This window comes from Lactuca sativa, chromosome 6 (assembly GCF_002870075.4).
Source record: "Lactuca sativa cultivar Salinas chromosome 6, Lsat_Salinas_v11, whole genome shotgun sequence".
Taxonomy (NCBI): domain Eukaryota; kingdom Viridiplantae; phylum Streptophyta; class Magnoliopsida; order Asterales; family Asteraceae; genus Lactuca; species Lactuca sativa.
The window spans coordinates 83,197,000-83,213,882 of NC_056628.2; the positions used below are offsets into that span (position 1 = coordinate 83,197,000).

General features: G+C 46.8%; 2 protein-coding genes across 2 annotated transcripts; both read right to left on the reverse strand.

The window, feature by feature from the left end:
• Positions 1 to 306: 306 nt before the first annotated feature.
• LOC111891220 (uncharacterized) lies at positions 307 to 2,261 on the reverse strand. The gene is made up of 3 exons (XM_023887286.1): positions 1,887 to 2,261; positions 883 to 1,638; positions 307 to 792 (listed from the first exon to the last, which is right to left on the reverse strand). Exons 1-3 carry the CDS (start codon positions 2,259 to 2,261, stop codon positions 307 to 309), a joined length of 1,617 nt encoding a protein of 538 aa, XP_023743054.1.
• A 267-nt stretch (positions 2,262 to 2,528) lies between these two features.
• Positions 2,529 to 3,527, reverse strand: LOC111891221 (uncharacterized). The gene has a single exon (XM_023887287.1). It carries the CDS (start codon positions 3,525 to 3,527, stop codon positions 2,529 to 2,531), a length of 999 nt encoding a protein of 332 aa, XP_023743055.1.
• Between the last annotated feature and the right edge of the window lie 13,356 nt (positions 3,528 to 16,883).

Genomic DNA, 16,883 nt, shown 5'->3' on the forward strand with positions numbered 1-16,883 from the left:
TTACGTACGATCACGGTTTAATGACATTAAACATAGTAGGAATTTAAATAGAAACTTTTTGGACATTTTATTATCAAAGTTAATTTTATTAACTCAAAGGTGGTTACAATACTTGACTTTTTAGGTCATTACAAAGAGTTGAAATATCAGGTTGTCACATATACTCCTTTCTCTGAGTACTTCTACTGAAACTTTCTTTGATAGATGGTCAAATCATGTGGACACCAGCTTGCTCAAAGCATCCTCCCTCTTGTTTTCGCTTCTAGGTATCTTCTTGATCGCAAACCGTCTGAACGACCCTACTAGCTATTTCACCATATTTACATATTTCCCCATCCTTGGGTCTCTTACCTCGAAACTACCGTTGACCTGGTTTGCTGCTAACCTCGAGTCAGTTAAGGCTGTTACAACTTTCGCACCCATATGTTTAGCTAACTGTAACCCTGCAAGAAGCGCCTCGTACTCCGCTTCGTTGTTCGATGTGTGGAAGTCGAAACGGAGGGCATAGGTTACTTCCTCTCCTTCTGGGCTTGTTAAAATCAGTCCCGACCCCAAGCCTTCCCTACTGGATGCTCCATCCGTATACAGGGTCCATGAACCCTGCTCCATCGGGGCCTCTTCAACTACCCACACCTTCTCCTTTGCTGGGCTCCCTCCATCTGGGATTTCCAGTAAGAAGTCGGCTAGCGCCTGCCCCTTGATACTCGTTCTTGGGGGGTAGTTTATGTCGTGTTCTCCCAACTCAATTGCCCACTTGGCCAGTAGCCCTGACGTCTCTGGCTTGAGCAAGATCTGTTTAATGGGGTAGCTCGTGAGTACCTCGATTTGGTGTGCCTGGAAGTATCGCCTGAGTCATCTCGCGGCATAGATGAGTGCTAATACCAACTTCTCCAGCATGGGGTAATTGAGTTCCGGTCCTTGCAGAGCTCTACTACCAAAGTACACCGGCCTTTGTTCCCCCTCCCTTTCCACAGCCAATACCGAGGATATTGCTTCACTTGACGTTGAAAGATACATTTGTAACGTTTCTCCAGGGATAGGGGTGGCCAACGTCGGCAATTCGTGTAACGCTTCCTTGATTTTCTGGAGAGCCTTTTCTGCCTCGTTTGTCCACTGGAAGTTGCTTTTCTCCATGCACCCCTTTAAGGTGTGGAACAATGGCATGGCCTTGTTAGCAGATTTCGAAACGAACCTGCTTAGTGTTGTAAGCTTCCCATTTAGACCTTGTGCATCGCGAAGAGAGTTTAGGCTTGGCGTCTCGAGGAACTCGTCGACCTTGGTCGGGCTTGGTTGCACGCCTTGTCTGGTGACATAGTATCCCATGAATTGCCCCTCTTCCACTCCAAACGTGCATTTATCTGGGTTTAGCTTCATCATGACCGCTTCTAGCGTCTGGAATGTTTCCTCGATGTCTTGCAGTATCCTCTCCTCATCCGGGCTTTTAATTACCATATCATCCACGTACACCTCAATGTTCCTTCCAATCTGCTTGGCGAATATCGAATCAACCAGACGCTGATATGTTGCCCCCACGTTCTTTAATCCGAAAGGCATCTTAGTGTAGCAAAAAGTGCCATGATCCGTATAGAAGGCAATCTTCTCTTCGTCTTCCTTGCTCATCAAAATCTGGTGGTATCCCTTATACGCATCTAGAAAGCATTTCAGTTTAAATCCCTATAGCGACTCTACCTTCTGATCGATCTCCGGGAGGGGATAGCAGTCCTTGGGGCACGCCTTGTTTAGATCAGAGAAATCTATGCACATACGCCACGATCCATCCTGCTTGCGGACCATAACTGGGTTCGCGATCCATGTTGGGAATATTGCATCCCTTAATATCCCAGCCTCCATCAGCTTGGTCACTTCTGCATTGATCACCCTATTACGGTCTCCCCCTGGACCCTCTTCTTCTGCTTAACTTCTTTTGCTCTTGGTCTGATCATCAGTTTGTGTTCCATGACTCTCCTTTCTACTCCCACCATGTCTGTAGGAGTCCATGCGAACACATGTTTGTAGTGCTTGAGCAAGTCGACCAGTGCTCTTCTCGTGTGATCTGGGAGGTCGCATCCAACACAGATCGGCTGATCAGGGTGGTTTTCATTGATTATCTCCTTCCCCGTTATGGGATTGCCCCTGGGTCTTTTGCACCCTTTGGTTATTTCTGTTGGTTTTATGACTGTATAGCACTGCAACTCTTTGGGCGGAGTGGCTAGTATCATGGCTTCGCCTTTTGGTGTGTCAAATTTCATGATTCCATGCATGGTTGATGGTACTGCTCCTAACATCAAGAGGGTTGTTCTTCCTAGGATGATGTTGTGCTCTGCTGCGTGTCGAATGACCACGAAGTCTATCAGGGCAGTCTTATTTCACCGTTTGTCATGGCTGGTGATTGTCAGGGGAAGGTGGATTGTGCCCAGCGGCCACACGCTATGGCCGGTGAATCCCACCCGCCTACCATTCTTAGGTCGTAAGTTATCTTTCCAGCGATCAGGGAGGAGTCGGAAACAGTGCTCATAGATGATGTCTGCTTAACTTCTGGTGTCAATATAGACCCGGTGGATAGTCACGTCTCTGATAGATGCTTGTATTATCAACGGGTTTTCGCCTCTCCAACCAGCCGGCCTGGGATCCTGAATGGAGAACGTGAGCGCGCGTGCTGAAGGTTTAACGATCGTCTGTTCTCCCAGTTGTTCTTCCCTACTTCTCTTGCTGCGTATCATGAATATCTCCCTGGGCTGAACCCCCTCACGGGGTGGGCCCTTGGCATTCTCGGCATCAAACTTGGCGCGTAGACTCCATGCCACCTCCACCAGATCTCCTTTGAGTTGCTTCTCCTCCATCTCCTTTTTTAGCACCGAACAGTTGACCGTATCATGCGTCTTACTTTTGTGGTATTCACAGTACCGGCTCTTGGGTGACTTGGTCGGTTGCTGTTTCCCAAACACTGTGTACACTTTCGGGCGACGACCCCGTTTGTCGTCTCTGGCGAATGGTCGAAAACGCGTTGGCGGTCTTCTTGCTTGACTATAATGTCTTCCACCTCCTCGGAAGTCCGTGTGACTCGGCTGGTGATGCTTGGTGGTCATCATGGCATTCAAGTAAGCTTGCTTAGCCGCTTCGCCGTCCTCCTGTCGTAGATATCGTTCTACTCTTTCCTTCAACTCGGCTCGTGTTAAGGGCTTCTTCCCCATGAGTTTTTGCGACAAAGGTCCTGGCAGGAGTCCCCACGTGAAGGCTCCGGCTATAAGACCTTCGTCATGCCCTGGTACATCTAGCGTGGCGTTTGTGAATCTTGTGAAGTATTCTTGTACAGATTCCCTCTCTCTTTGTTTACAGCCAATAATGGAGTGAGAGTCCCCCTTATATTTGAGTAGCTGCATGAAGTTGGTGAGGAAAAGATACTTGAGCTGAGCGAAGTTTGAAATACTGTCTGGCTGTAGTGTCTTGAACCACGTGTCGGCGTTGCCCTCGAGCGTTGTTGGGAAGTACGTGCACCAAAACTTCTCATTGAGTTTTAGCGACGTCATCGTCCATTCGTATGTGTCGATGTGACTGTCCGGGTCGATTGTTCCATTGTACGTTTTGAGTGTTGGGAGTTTTGCGGTATTTCGTATCTCGTAATCCAACAGCTCTTTGACGAACGGAGACGTTACGCTTCGGGAAAAACCATCCTGACCTGGGATGGTCAACGTCCCCTGCTGGTACTGGGAGTTCGTATCGTGCGGTGGTGGTGTAAAATAGCCCGGACTTGGTCCATAAAAGGGGTATGGTTGGAATGGCAACTGAAAAGGATAACTAGTGGAGAAAGTGGGTACGGACGTAGCGGGGTTGACTATTACTAGTTGTTGCAGCTTGTTGTTGGTGGATATAGTGGGTCCTGACCACGTATAGGTCGCCGAGTAGACGGGTGGTGGGTTGTTCATCATGGTTTACGCCAGTGGCAGTAATGGGGTTGTGGAACTCTGCTTACTCGTCGCCTGAAGTGGTGAAGGTGTTGCGAATGGCGGCGGGAAACTAGAAATGTAACCCGGCGGGGGTGTTGTCGAGTAGATTGCCCGTGTCTGTTGCAACGACGATGCAAAGAACGGCGGTATCTGAAGTTGTGTAGACGGGAGTAACTCCACCGGAGTTGCTTCTTGCTGAGGAAACGGCAATTGCGAAGCATCTCCGGCGATTGATGTAGAACTTCCTTCACCTAAAACAACCCTGTTGGCCGGTGCAGATGGTGGTGTTTCGTCAAACGTCGTCATGGGACGTATGGGACTAGTTGGCTGTCCGTCGCTACCGTTGGATGCCATTGATGCTCGCTTTCATGCTTTTCGTTTCCGTTCTTCGTCTCACAAACGGATGGCGCCAAATGATGGAACCTAGTTCTCCGTTTGACCTCGTTGGTGCTTCGGTCAGGTTCTTCCTGATTGCTCTGACGGTAATGCTCTGATCCCACTGTTTGTCTCCTGACCGTATCTTTTGTCTTGGAGCACGGAGCGTCACTTTGGCGGGCGCGAGCCTTCCGCCTGAGCGTTCTGCGCTGAGCCTGGCTGGTGTGCCCGGCTTTAGGGCTTGGACGCGACTCTGTTGTGCTGCCCTAGGCACATCATCATGCCCTATTTAAGGGATCTTATGGCCCTCATTTGCGGCCACCTGCACCCTTGAGAGCACCATAGAACCAAAGATCATAGTTAGAGAGAGAGAGAGAGAGAGAGAGAGGAAACCATTTTCATCATCTCTAGTGTGATTTTGCAAGGAAGAAGGAAGGAGGGCAAGCTAGATGGCTTAAGGAGCTCAGATTTGCTACCATTTTATCAGAAGAGGCTACTAGAGGTATGGATCTATGCTCAATCTCGTGTTTATGGTGATTTACTTGAATCTAGGGTTTTCTTATACCCTCTTTAGCTTGGATTCGAAGCTTATGAGGTCCCAAGGTGGAATAACTCTTAGATCTGGACCTTAAGTGGTCCAGAGAGTCCCAACCATTCTGCTTTATGCTGTTCCATTGTAGATATGAACCTAGGTTGCCATTTTAGAAGCTATTTCACCAAAAGAAGCATATTGGACGTTGCATGAGTGTAAAGATTGGACCTTTACGTGATTATTGAGTATGGTAAGGTTAGATCTATAGGTTAGAGAAACATATCTGACCTCAGAAGGTCATTTGAGTGTTGCCATGGAAGGAACTCGCCGAGTCCATAAGGGAACTCGACGAGTCGAGTCGGGGTTGCCCCGCGATTCATGACCAGTGGTAACCCGTCGAGTGGAAGGTTCACTCGACGAATGGAGTGAGACCTTAGAAGGATACAGAGGACACGCTTGGACTCGCCGAGTCACCCATGTGTACTCGACGAGTCTGGTCAAAGTTTGACTGTTGACTAGAGTTAACTTCAATTGACCTTGGGGTTTTAGTCAAGCTGAATCAAGATAGGTCAGAGAGGGGTAGAATGGTCTTCTACCCATTATTAGAGATGAGAACATGAGAGGATTTTGATTAGAGATGTTATCCTGTTGATAGGAGGAGACTAGGTCGGAGTATTCAAGCACGAGAGTTTATCCGACTTCATACGAGGTGAGTCTTCTCACGATACTTTACCTAGAGTGGTAATTAGAGTTATGTGACGGAGTAATTTGTATGTTATTTATATGATGTGATTTCTATGTGATCTGTGCCATGTATGATTCAGAGTTTACAGAGTTAGGACCGGAAGATCCACAGAGTTAGGACCAGAGGGTCCACAGAGTTATGGGACTGGAGGGTCCCACTGAGACACATTGACTAAAGGGTCAAACAGAGTTATAGCCTCGAGTGGCTAATATGTGTTGTATGTGGTATTTTGGGGAACTCACTAAGCATTTATGCTTACAGTTTTATGTGTTATGTGTTTCAGGTACTAGCGAGGATCTCGGGAAGGCGCCGGCATGATCCATACACACTGACAGAGGATTGTATTTTGTGATCTTGGGATATGTTTTATTATGATGATATTTGACGAATATGATATTTGAAAATATTGTATGAGTTTTATGTTTTTTGAAAAATGAAAAAAAATTATTTTAAATTTTCACGTCGTTACAAATACCAACTCCATACAATCATAATCATATCATATAACATATAAGAAACAACATGCATAATGAGCAATCAGTCTGAATGGACCGAATCTCGGTCCTCAGTCTATGTGGACCGCTCTCCGATCCTTCGGCACATCTGGACCGCCCTCCTCGGGGCCTTCAGCCTATCCGGACCGCTCGTTGGGCCTTCGGCCTGACTAGATTTGCCCGGCCCGGGCCAGCAATCTACCCAGTCCGCCCAGGATGTCTTGGCCTACTGCACACAGCAGGACCTGCCTCAACCCTTTCCCCAAACCAAAAAAACATGTGCACATACGTATAAACAAGTAAACATTCAGATCGAATAGATCACTAATGTAACGACCCAAAAATACGACCCAAAAATTTCGACTTTTATTATAATAAAACCATGGAACTAAGTATCACATAATAAAACCATACGTTGCATGTTTCAAAAAAACATGATAAAATACTGTGAGGAAAACTGTATCACAAGGTATCCAAAAATAACAAGAAAACTGAACCAACTCCTAGGACAAAAACTGAAGCTGTGGTGTGTGCGATGCCATCATCCCGAGCCCTTCCCTTTGCTTGCGGAAGTACCTGAAACCAAAACTGAAACTGTAAGCATGAAGCTTAGTGAGCTCCCCCAAACTACCACATACCATGCAATAACATATAAAACACATACGGGGCCTTGCCCCCTCCATCGAACCGAAGTCCGAAGCTAACTGACTGGGACTTTGTCCCCTACATCGGACCGAAGTCCGAAGCTGACTAACTGGGACCTTGTCCCCTACATCGGACTGAAGTCTGAAGCTGGCTGCCTGGGACCTTGTCCCCTACATCGGACCGAAGTCCGAAGCTGACTGACTGAACACAGCATCGCGTAACATAACAACTAGCATAAACACATAAATCCTGTCTGAGCCACGGAGGCGTCAAACATACTAACTACTGCATTGGACCGAAGTCCTGAAACTACAGCTAACTGAACGGGCTGGCATTGTGGCCTTAGACCCGTTCCTACTGAAGGGAAACTCACCTCGTGAACTGGCTGCTGTGTGTATGGCTCTGGAAACTAACTGCTGCTGCTCCGGTATCTCCCCGGCTACAATTCCATAACACACTCAATCAGATGTTAATCACTGCATTGGGTAAAATGACCCTTTTACCCCTGGTCAAAGTCAGCACTCTCGGTCAAAGTCAACCCACAGTTGACCTGACTCGCCGAGTTGGGCCGCCAACTCGCCGAGTTCTCTAGTCTCACTTCTCAACCCTACTCGTGGCTACTCGTCGAGTATGGCATCGACTCGACGAGTACCCTCTCGATCCAAGAACTCAGACAATCTTCATCCGACTCGCCGAGTCATATGAACAACTTGACGAGTTGTTCCTGAGCTAAGAAGATTGCCTTGGACTTGCCGAGTTGTATGAACAACTCGTCGAGTCCCTCCATTACTGAGTCTGCCCTCCAACTCACTGAGTCCACTCTACTACTCACAGGCTTCCACTCGTCATCACTCAAAAAGGGGAGAAACGGGAGTCGCGACTTGACTTGCCGAGTTACATCCATGCAGCTACTCTAAACTCGATTCTGCTTGAATCCAGCGGCTGAAACTTATAGATCGGGGCTTCCTTAACTCAATTAGCACGTAAAGATTCTATCTTTACGTGCCCATAAGCGACCAAGAAGATAATAAGGTTCAAAAAGCATAATAAAGGCTAGATCTAGGGTCCTTATGCAAAGCATCTTCAAAAAGGCAATAGATCCAGGCTCTACAACTCCTAAATGAACAGATCTAGGGATATCTCGACCTATTAAGGCATCCATACAACTATAAGGCTTGGAAAATGCATCAAACTAGCCCTAGAAGAGTTCTAATGGAGGTCTAAAGCATAAAATAGAAGGAATCCGAGAATACCTCAATGAACTCTGATTTTGCCCTTGGATCTTTGCTCTACACCTCTTCTCTTTGCTCCCTTCTTCTTCTTCTTCTTCAAGCCTTCAAAATCCACACACAAAAGCACTTAAAACAATAAGGGATGGATTAGGGTTTTCTCACAGCTCTCTGAGGGTGAAGGAGGCGATTTTGGGGCACATAGCATTGCTTAAATAGTGAGCAACCCGGGGATTTAGGGTTTCCTCCAGGCAGGCAGACTCGCCGAGTTCCGAAAATGGACTCGCCGAGTCACTGACTAACACGTGCGCAAAAACTCGACCCTACTCGACGAGTCAGGCCATAGACTCGTCGAGTCCCTCAATAAAACTTCTAAATAAATGCCACGGAAGCAACATACCAGAGACGGGGCGTTACAATTCTCCGCCACTTGTCTCAGACTTCGTCCTCGAAGTCTGCTGCGGCTAAATCTCCAAATAACTCCGGGTAATGCTCTCTCATTTCTTCCTCAGCCTCCCACGTCCACTCAGACCCCTTCCGGTGCTACCACTGCACCTTTACTAACTGAATTGCCTTGCTCCTCAAGGTCTTTGTCTTCCGGTCCAGAATCGCGACCGGCCTCTCAATATAATTCAGGCTGCTATCAACCTGAATATCCTCTAAGGGAAAAACTGTTGACTCATCCACCAAGCACTTCCTCAACTGAGACACATGGAAAGTGTTGTGGATTTGGCTAAGCTCTACAGGAAGATCCAACCGATAAGCAACCCGACCTACTCGGGCCAAAACCCTGAATCAACTCGGTCGTCTGCAGTCTACTACGGACCTGCTGAATCAACTTGGTCGTCTTGAGCACCACCTCTGTGCTCCCAATGACTCGCTGACCGACATCGTCCCAACAAATCGGGGTCCTACACTTCCTCCCGTAAAGCATCTCAAAAGGAGGTCGATCAATGCTCGCATGATAACTGTTGTTATACGAAAATTCCGCTAACGGAAGATACGTATCCCAACTGCCACCGAAGTCCAAAACATATGCCCGGAGCATGTCCTCGAGAGTCTGAATCGTCCTCTCACTCTGTCTGTCCGTCTAAGGGTGGAAAGCGGTGCTGAAAAGAAGACGAGTACCCATCTCGTCGTGAAACCGCTTCCAGAATCTGGATGTGAAACGGACATCTCGGTCTGACACCACCGATACCGGCACTCCATGACGTGCCACGATCTCACGCACATAGATATCGGCTAACTTTTCTGCCGATATACTCTCCTGGATCGGGATAAAATGAGCACTCTTCGTCAACCGATCCACTACTACCCATATCGAATCTACTCCTCGTGCGGTCCTGGGAAGCTTGGTGATAAAATCCATGGTGATGTCCTCCCATTTCCACACGGGAATGTCTAACGGCTGCATCTTGCCGTGAGGCCTCTGGTGCTCCGCCTTGACCTTCCTGCAGGTCAGGCACCTCTCAACATACCAAGCAACATCCCACTTCATGCAGGGCCACCAATAATCGGGTCGAAGATCTCTATACATCTTCGTCGCCCCTGGGTGGATAGAAAATCGAGACTTATGAGCCTCATCCATCAACACCTGCCGTACCCCACCCCAGTACGGTACCCACACTCTCCCATGAAGTGTCAGCAATCCCCGACTGTCATAATCAAACGATGATACTCGGCCCACTATCCTCTCACACTTTTGCCTCTCCTCCTTGAGGCCCTCAACCTGAGCCTCCCTGATCCGTTCCAACAACGGAGTAATCACTGTCATCCTCAAACACAAATCTCTGATAGGGGTTGCCGACACTTTGCGGCTTAGAGCGTCGGCCACCATGTTGGCCTTCCCTGGATGGTAAAGGATCTCACAATCATAATCCTTCAGCACATCCAACCACCTCCTCTGCCTCATGTTCAGACTCGGCTAATCCATAAGGTACCTCAAACTCTTGTGATCCGTGTAGATAGTACAACGGACCCCATAAAGGTAATGCCTCCAAATCTTGAGGGCAAACACAACCGCCCCCAGCTCTAAATCATGGGTAGGATAGTTAGCCTCGTGCGGCTTCAACTGCCTCGAGGCGTAAGCTATCACATGGCCTCGCTGCATCAACACTGCTCCCATACCTGTGATTGAGGAATCGCAGTAGACTACAAAGTCCTCTACTCCTTCTGGCAAGGTAAGGATCGGAGCCTCGCACAATCTCTGCCTGAGGGTCTCGAATGTTGCCTGCTGCTCAGGCCCCCAACGAAATACCACCGACTTCTTGGTCAGTCGGGTGAGCGGCACTGCTATCTTGGAGAAATCCTGAATGAACCTCCGATAATACCCTGCCAACCCTAGGAAGCTCTGAATCTCAGATGGAGACTTCGGGACCTCCCACTGCATCACGGCCTCTATCTTGGCCGGATCCACCAAAATACCCTTCTGGTTGACGAGGTGACCAAGGAATTGCACCTCGCGCAACCAGAACTCATACTTGGAGAACTTTGCGAAAAGTCTCTCCCTCCTCAAAACTTCTAGCACCTCCCTCGGGTGCTCCTCGTGTTGCTCCTGCGTCTTGGAATATACCAAGATATCATCTATGAATACTATCACTGACCGATCCAGCATCGGCTTGCACACGCGATTCATGAGATCCATGAACGCGGCTGGGGCATTGGTGAGCCCAAATGGCATCACCACAAACTCATAATGACCATACCTGGTCCTGAAAGCAGTCTTCTGCACATCCTCGTCCCTAACCCGCATCTGATGATACCCGGAGTGTAGATCGATCTTGGAGAACCAAGACGCTCCCTGAAGCTGGTCAAACAAATCATCTATCCTCAGAAGTGGGTAACGGTTCTTCACCGTTACCTTATTCAACTCCCGGTAATCTATACACATACGATGCGACCCATCCTTCTTCCTCACAAATAGGATCGGCACTCCCCAAGGCGAACTGCTCGACCGAATGAAACCCTTGTCTAGCAGCTCCTGCAGCTGCGTAGACAACTCCTGCATCTTGGGGGGAGCTAGGTGATGTGTGTGAAACAAACTAGTTTTAATCCTACTAACTTAAACACAAAGACAAACACACGAAAGGCAGTGTACCTATCGATTAGCAGCTTAGTTCAGGTAAGTAGGGTATCGAAGACAGGGAACAATAAACAATTAAAATAGATGCTAATATTATCTAAATAAAACAAGTAATAGAAAGGGGGTTTTCTCTAGTTTTGCAAGACTAGAAGCTTAAACAATTAACTAAAACTTAAACTAAGAAACTAAGAGCTAAGCAAATAAAAATCAACTAAATTCAATAATAAAGAGGACTTCTGTTTAGGTTCAACTCATTTGTTCCCATGGATGATTTCGATGTATCGGATTAATTCTTCATTGGCTACCGACTAAGATGATTAGTTCCACGTTCGCTATTACTAATCCTTAGGAAACAAATTAACTCAAGCAGTGGCCAGTTGTCTAAATCAACGGATTTCCTAGTTATTGATTTGGGTTAAATAAGACTTGTAATAGTTAATCAAATTGGTGATTCAATTAACCTCTTGTTGATGGTGTATCACACAAGCTCACACATTAACTTACCTATCTTCAAATTAATTCTAGTTTCACATTCGTTATTCCTAGACATACAACTATGTGGTCACGTAAATCATATGAAATTAGCAACTAAGAGATGTTCATACAACTTAATTACTGATTCATTAATAGAAGAATAGTTATTGTTAACACATAAGGTTCTTTAACAAGCTTAATAAAACATAATCACTAATTAAAATTAATCCTACTCAAATAATCAATCCATGTTCACAAAATTGTCTACCCTAACAGAAGAATAAGTTTTTAGCTCATGATTGCAGTAAACATAAACTCAAAAACGAAATCAAAGTATGTAAACATGATTCAAATCAAAAAGTTACTAAGATTAAACCAAAATTGTCTTGATTCTCTTCACAATTGAATGTAGGGTTGATTTTTCAGTTCCTCACGACCTAGCAGCACTTCCAATCATTTCTCAGCCTCCTACGGTTTCTCTCCATGCTAGGGTATCGATCTGAAAGTCCCTTTATATAGATTTTCACAAAACAGAGGCTACTCGGCGAGTCTAGTGACCTACTCGCCGAGTACATCACTTAAAACCCGTGTACGGCAAGTCAGCGCGTCCAGAATCGCAAAACTTCTGACCAACTCGGCGAGTTGATGTCCTACTCGCCGAGTACGTTTGGAATCAGCATTTTCTCAAAACACGAAAGTCGTTTGAAATTGTGTCTAGTTTTCAGAACATTTTGAATCTCGTCAATCCGAGTTACGGTTCATGAGATATGGCCAAAACACTGACGAGAGGTCAAGCTGTCCAGCAACGTCCTTCTTTCTTCAAAATCCAAGATCCAAGCGTCCAATCGCCAATTTCGCTTCATTTTCCTTTCGAGCATGTCTTTGTTGCTGAAAATGAAATATTTAAGCTAATTAAGCACCTTTTGTTCATTAAATGAGACAAAAACAACATAAAGTATTAAGATAATACATGAATTTTATAACTAAATATGCCCATATCACTAGGCGATACGGTGCCTTGTCTATTGGAGCCGCACCAGGAATCAGGTCGATCCTAAACTCAACCTGCCTCTCAGGAGGTATTCCCAGTAAATCCTCGGGAAATACATCCGGAAAGTCTCGCACTATCGGAACATCATCAACTGTCATCTTGCCTTTCTCCCGGGTATCCAAGACATAAGCTACATAACCAACGCAACCCTGCTGGAAATAGCGCCTCGCTCTTGCGGCGGAACAAAAGGTCGGTCCGCGTTGTGGCCTCTCGCCCTGAATCACTAACTCTCCCCCACTGGGAGTGCGAACCCTCACTAACTGAAGTTCACAATCAATCACCGCCCCATTGGGGCTTAGCCAATCCATGCCTACAATAACCTTATTCCCTCGTAGGGGAATAGGAACCAGGTCCACCGAAAACTGCTCGTCAAACAACTGAAAAGAACACCCTCTATGCACTCTAGCGACCCTCACGGTCCTGTCATCTGCTATCTCAACCTCTAGTGAACAATCCAGCTCCCCTGGAGCTTTGCTAAATCTCTTGCTAAGCGCAAGCGATACAAATGATCGGGTAGCCCCCGAATCGAACAATACCATAGCAGAAATGTCGTTCACAGAGAACGACCCTATATAAAACATACAATCATAAGCAATAATCAATCAATAATAATAAAGAGATAAAGGGAAGATACATACCCGTCACCACATCAGGAGTCGCTCGCGCCTCCTCTGTTGTCATCTGAAACGCCCTACTCTTCGCCACTAGCGCCTCGGCTCGACCCTGCCGGCCATCTGTAATCCTCAAAGTAGCAGGGGCAGGTGCATACACCTTCCCTACTGCAGCTAAACTCGGACACTGGGACTTTTTATGTCCCCTCTGATTGCACTGAAAGCAAATCAGATCTGATGTTGCAACGGCAGTAGCAGGGGCCGTACAATCCCTGCTCAAATGCCCAGTCCGACCTCACTTGAAGTAGCCGGAACTCCCTGCCTTGCACACCCCATCGTGCATCTTCCCACACCTGCCACATCGACTGTGGCTCGGCTGAATCCTAGATCTGTGATTTGAAACCTTGGGCTTTTTGCCCGAACTGCCTGTACCCGAAACTGCCTCCGGTTTCCTCTTCTTCTCCATCTCGAGATCAATCTCCCTCTCCCGAGCCCTAGCAATCATGTCATCCAGCGTTTTACAGCTGGACCGGCTCACAAACTGACGGATATCGCTCCGCAACATCTCATGATAATGGGCCTTCTTCATCTCCTCATCGGCCATATACTGAGGAACAAGAAGAGCCCTCTCCCTGAACTTGGCGATGATCTCCGCTACGGTCTCTGTAGTCTGGGTGAGGTCCTGAAACTCTCTGGCTAACTGCTGCACCTCAATAACTGGTGCAAACTCCGCCCTGAACCTGCTAGAGAAATCAGCCCAGGTCATGGCATCCAACGTTGCATCATCTCCAATGGTATGTCCGACCTCCTCCCACCAATCCCGTGCCCTGTCCTTCAGAAGACAGGACGCCAATCTGACCTTGTCCCCCTCGGGACACCTGCTAGTGCGGAACGCGTTGGCCACATCCGCCAACCATCTAGTACTCGCTATGGGGTCCCGCGCCCCATGATAGTCCGGAGGTCCACATGCCCTGAACTCCCTGAATGTAAATGTATGCGACCCCATCATGGCTGCCACCTCGACACGGAAGGTGCCTAATCTCTCATCCATCAGCTCTAGGATTCCCTCCTTGATCGAACTGAAGATCACAGGATTTTGCTCTAAAATGATACGAGTAATCTCTGAAGAAAGAAACTCTCTGGTCTGCTCATCCATGCGCTCGTCCCCCGAGCCTGATCCTGATCCCTCCCCGGCACCTCCACTGCCGGCTGCTGTCCTCGGACGTAAAACCACCATTCTGAAACACATCATAGCAACATCATAAAACTGAAATATCTCAAGGGATCATTGATACTACTACTAGCTTCCTGGTCTTGTCTCGGCCCTCCTTGATTCGAGTACGGATCCTCTGCTTTCAGTAGTACGGGCCCATACTACCTTCCACATATATCCGTACTTTCCTCAAGAACTGCCTTGACTCCACCAAGTCACTTCTACTACCACTGATCTCTGCTACTCTCATCCTAGGCTTGCCCTAGGGAAATCTCTGACTCCACTCAAACCAGTCCTCAGCTGCTGAAGGCCTCCTTGTAATGCTAATTAGCCATTACCTGAATATCATCACATGCAATGAGGCTCGGATAATCCTTCGAGTAATAGGCTCGTCCCTACAACGGTTGGACTCAGACAAGAGCTGCGCAATAGGGCCAAATCCCGCACTCTGAGATTATTCAACCCTGATCACATGTGATGTGACGTATTCACCTAATGGCTAACTCCCACCACTCAGAGTCCCACAAAGCACAAAGCAAGCAGCATTCAGATAAGGAAACATACTCAGACAAAACTATTCTCATAACGAGAAACTACACTAGCATACAATGTTAAGCTCGCGCTACCAGGCATAACCTAAACAAACTATCCTACTGTTGTTTACTCAATATTAGCATGCAATTCTCATAAAGCTGTAACACATATAGCAGACACATAAGGCATCCTCCTATATCCTTAGTTCTATACTAGCATGTTGTTCTACTGAAACTGGAACAATTAATCATAATAATAAAACTTGTATTGGTAATTTGGGAGTACTTACTTGAGCTTGGCTGATCGCATGCACCACACCCTTATCTTGTTTAAAAATTCTTTTCTTTCTAAGTGCTTTTCAAAATTTCATTCGAAAACATTTTTCTTTTTGAAAATCTTTTTATCCTTCCCTTAGTTTGAGTCCAGATGCACCCGGAGGTGTATCCGAATCCCTCAAACCAAGGCTCTGATACCAACTAGTAACGACCCAAAAATACGACCCAAAAATTTCGACTTTTGTTATAATAAAACCATGGAACTAAGTATCACATAATAAAACCATACGTTGCATGTTTCAAAAAAAACACGATAAAATACTGTGAGGAAAACTGTATCACAAGGAATCCAAAAATAACAAGAAAACTGAATCAACTCCCAGGACAAAAACTAAAGCTGTGGTGTGTGCGATGCCATCATCCCGAGCCCTTCCCTTTGCTTGCGGAAGTACCTGAAACCAAAACTGAAACTGTAAGCATGAAGCTTAGTGAGCTCCCCCAAACTACCACATACCATGCAATAACATATAAAACACATACGGGGCCTTGCCCCCTCCATCGAACCGAAGTCCGAAGCTAACTGACTGGGACCTTGTCCCCTACATCGGATCGAAGTCCGAAGCTGACTAACTGGGACCTTGTCCCCTACATCGGACTGAAGTCTGAAGCTGGCTGCCTGGGACCTTGTCCCCTACATCGGACCGAAGTCCGAAGCCGAGTTCTCTAGTCTCACTTCTCAACCCTACTCGTGGCTACTCGTCGAGTATGGCATCGACTCGATGAGTACCCTCTCGATCCAAGAACTCAGACAATCTTCATCCGACTCGCCGAGTCATATGAACAACTCGACAAGTTGTTCATGAGCTAAGAAGATTGCCTTGGACTCGCCGAGTTGTATGAACAACTCGTCGAGTCCCTCCATTACTGAGTCTGCCCTCCAACTCACTGAGTCCACTCTACTACTCACAGGTTTCCACTCGTCATCACTCAAAAAGGGGAGAAACGGGACTCGCGACTTGACTCGCCGAGTCGTTCTTCCGACTCGCCGAGTCACATCCATGCAGCTACTCTAAACTCGATTATGCTTGAATCCAGCGGCTGAAACATATAGATCTGGGCTTCCTTAACTCGATTAGCACGTAAAGATTCTATCTTTACGTGCCCATAAGCGACCAAGAAGATAATAAGGTTCAAAAAGCATAATAAAGGCTAGATCTAGGGTCCTTATGCAAAGCATCTTCAAAAAGGCAATAGATCCAGGCTCTACAACTCCTAAATGAACAGATCTAGGGATATCTCGACCTATTAAGGCATCCATACAACTATAAGGCTTGGAAAATGCATCAAACTAGCCCTAGAAGAGTTCTAATGGAGGTCTAAAGCATAAAACAGAAGGAATCCGAGAATACCTCAATGAACTCTGATTTTGCCCTTGGATCTTTGCTCTACACCTCTTCTTTTTGCTCCTTTCTTCTTCTTCTTCTTCTTCAAGCCTTCAAAATCCACACACAAAAGCACTTAAAACAATAAGGGATGGATTAGGGTTTTCTCACAGCTCTCTAAGGGTGAAGGAGGCGAGTTTGGGGCACATAGCATTGCTTAAATAGTGAGCAACCCGGGGATTTAGGGTTTCTTCCAGGCAGGCAGACTCGCCGAGTCCCGAATATGGACTCGCCGAG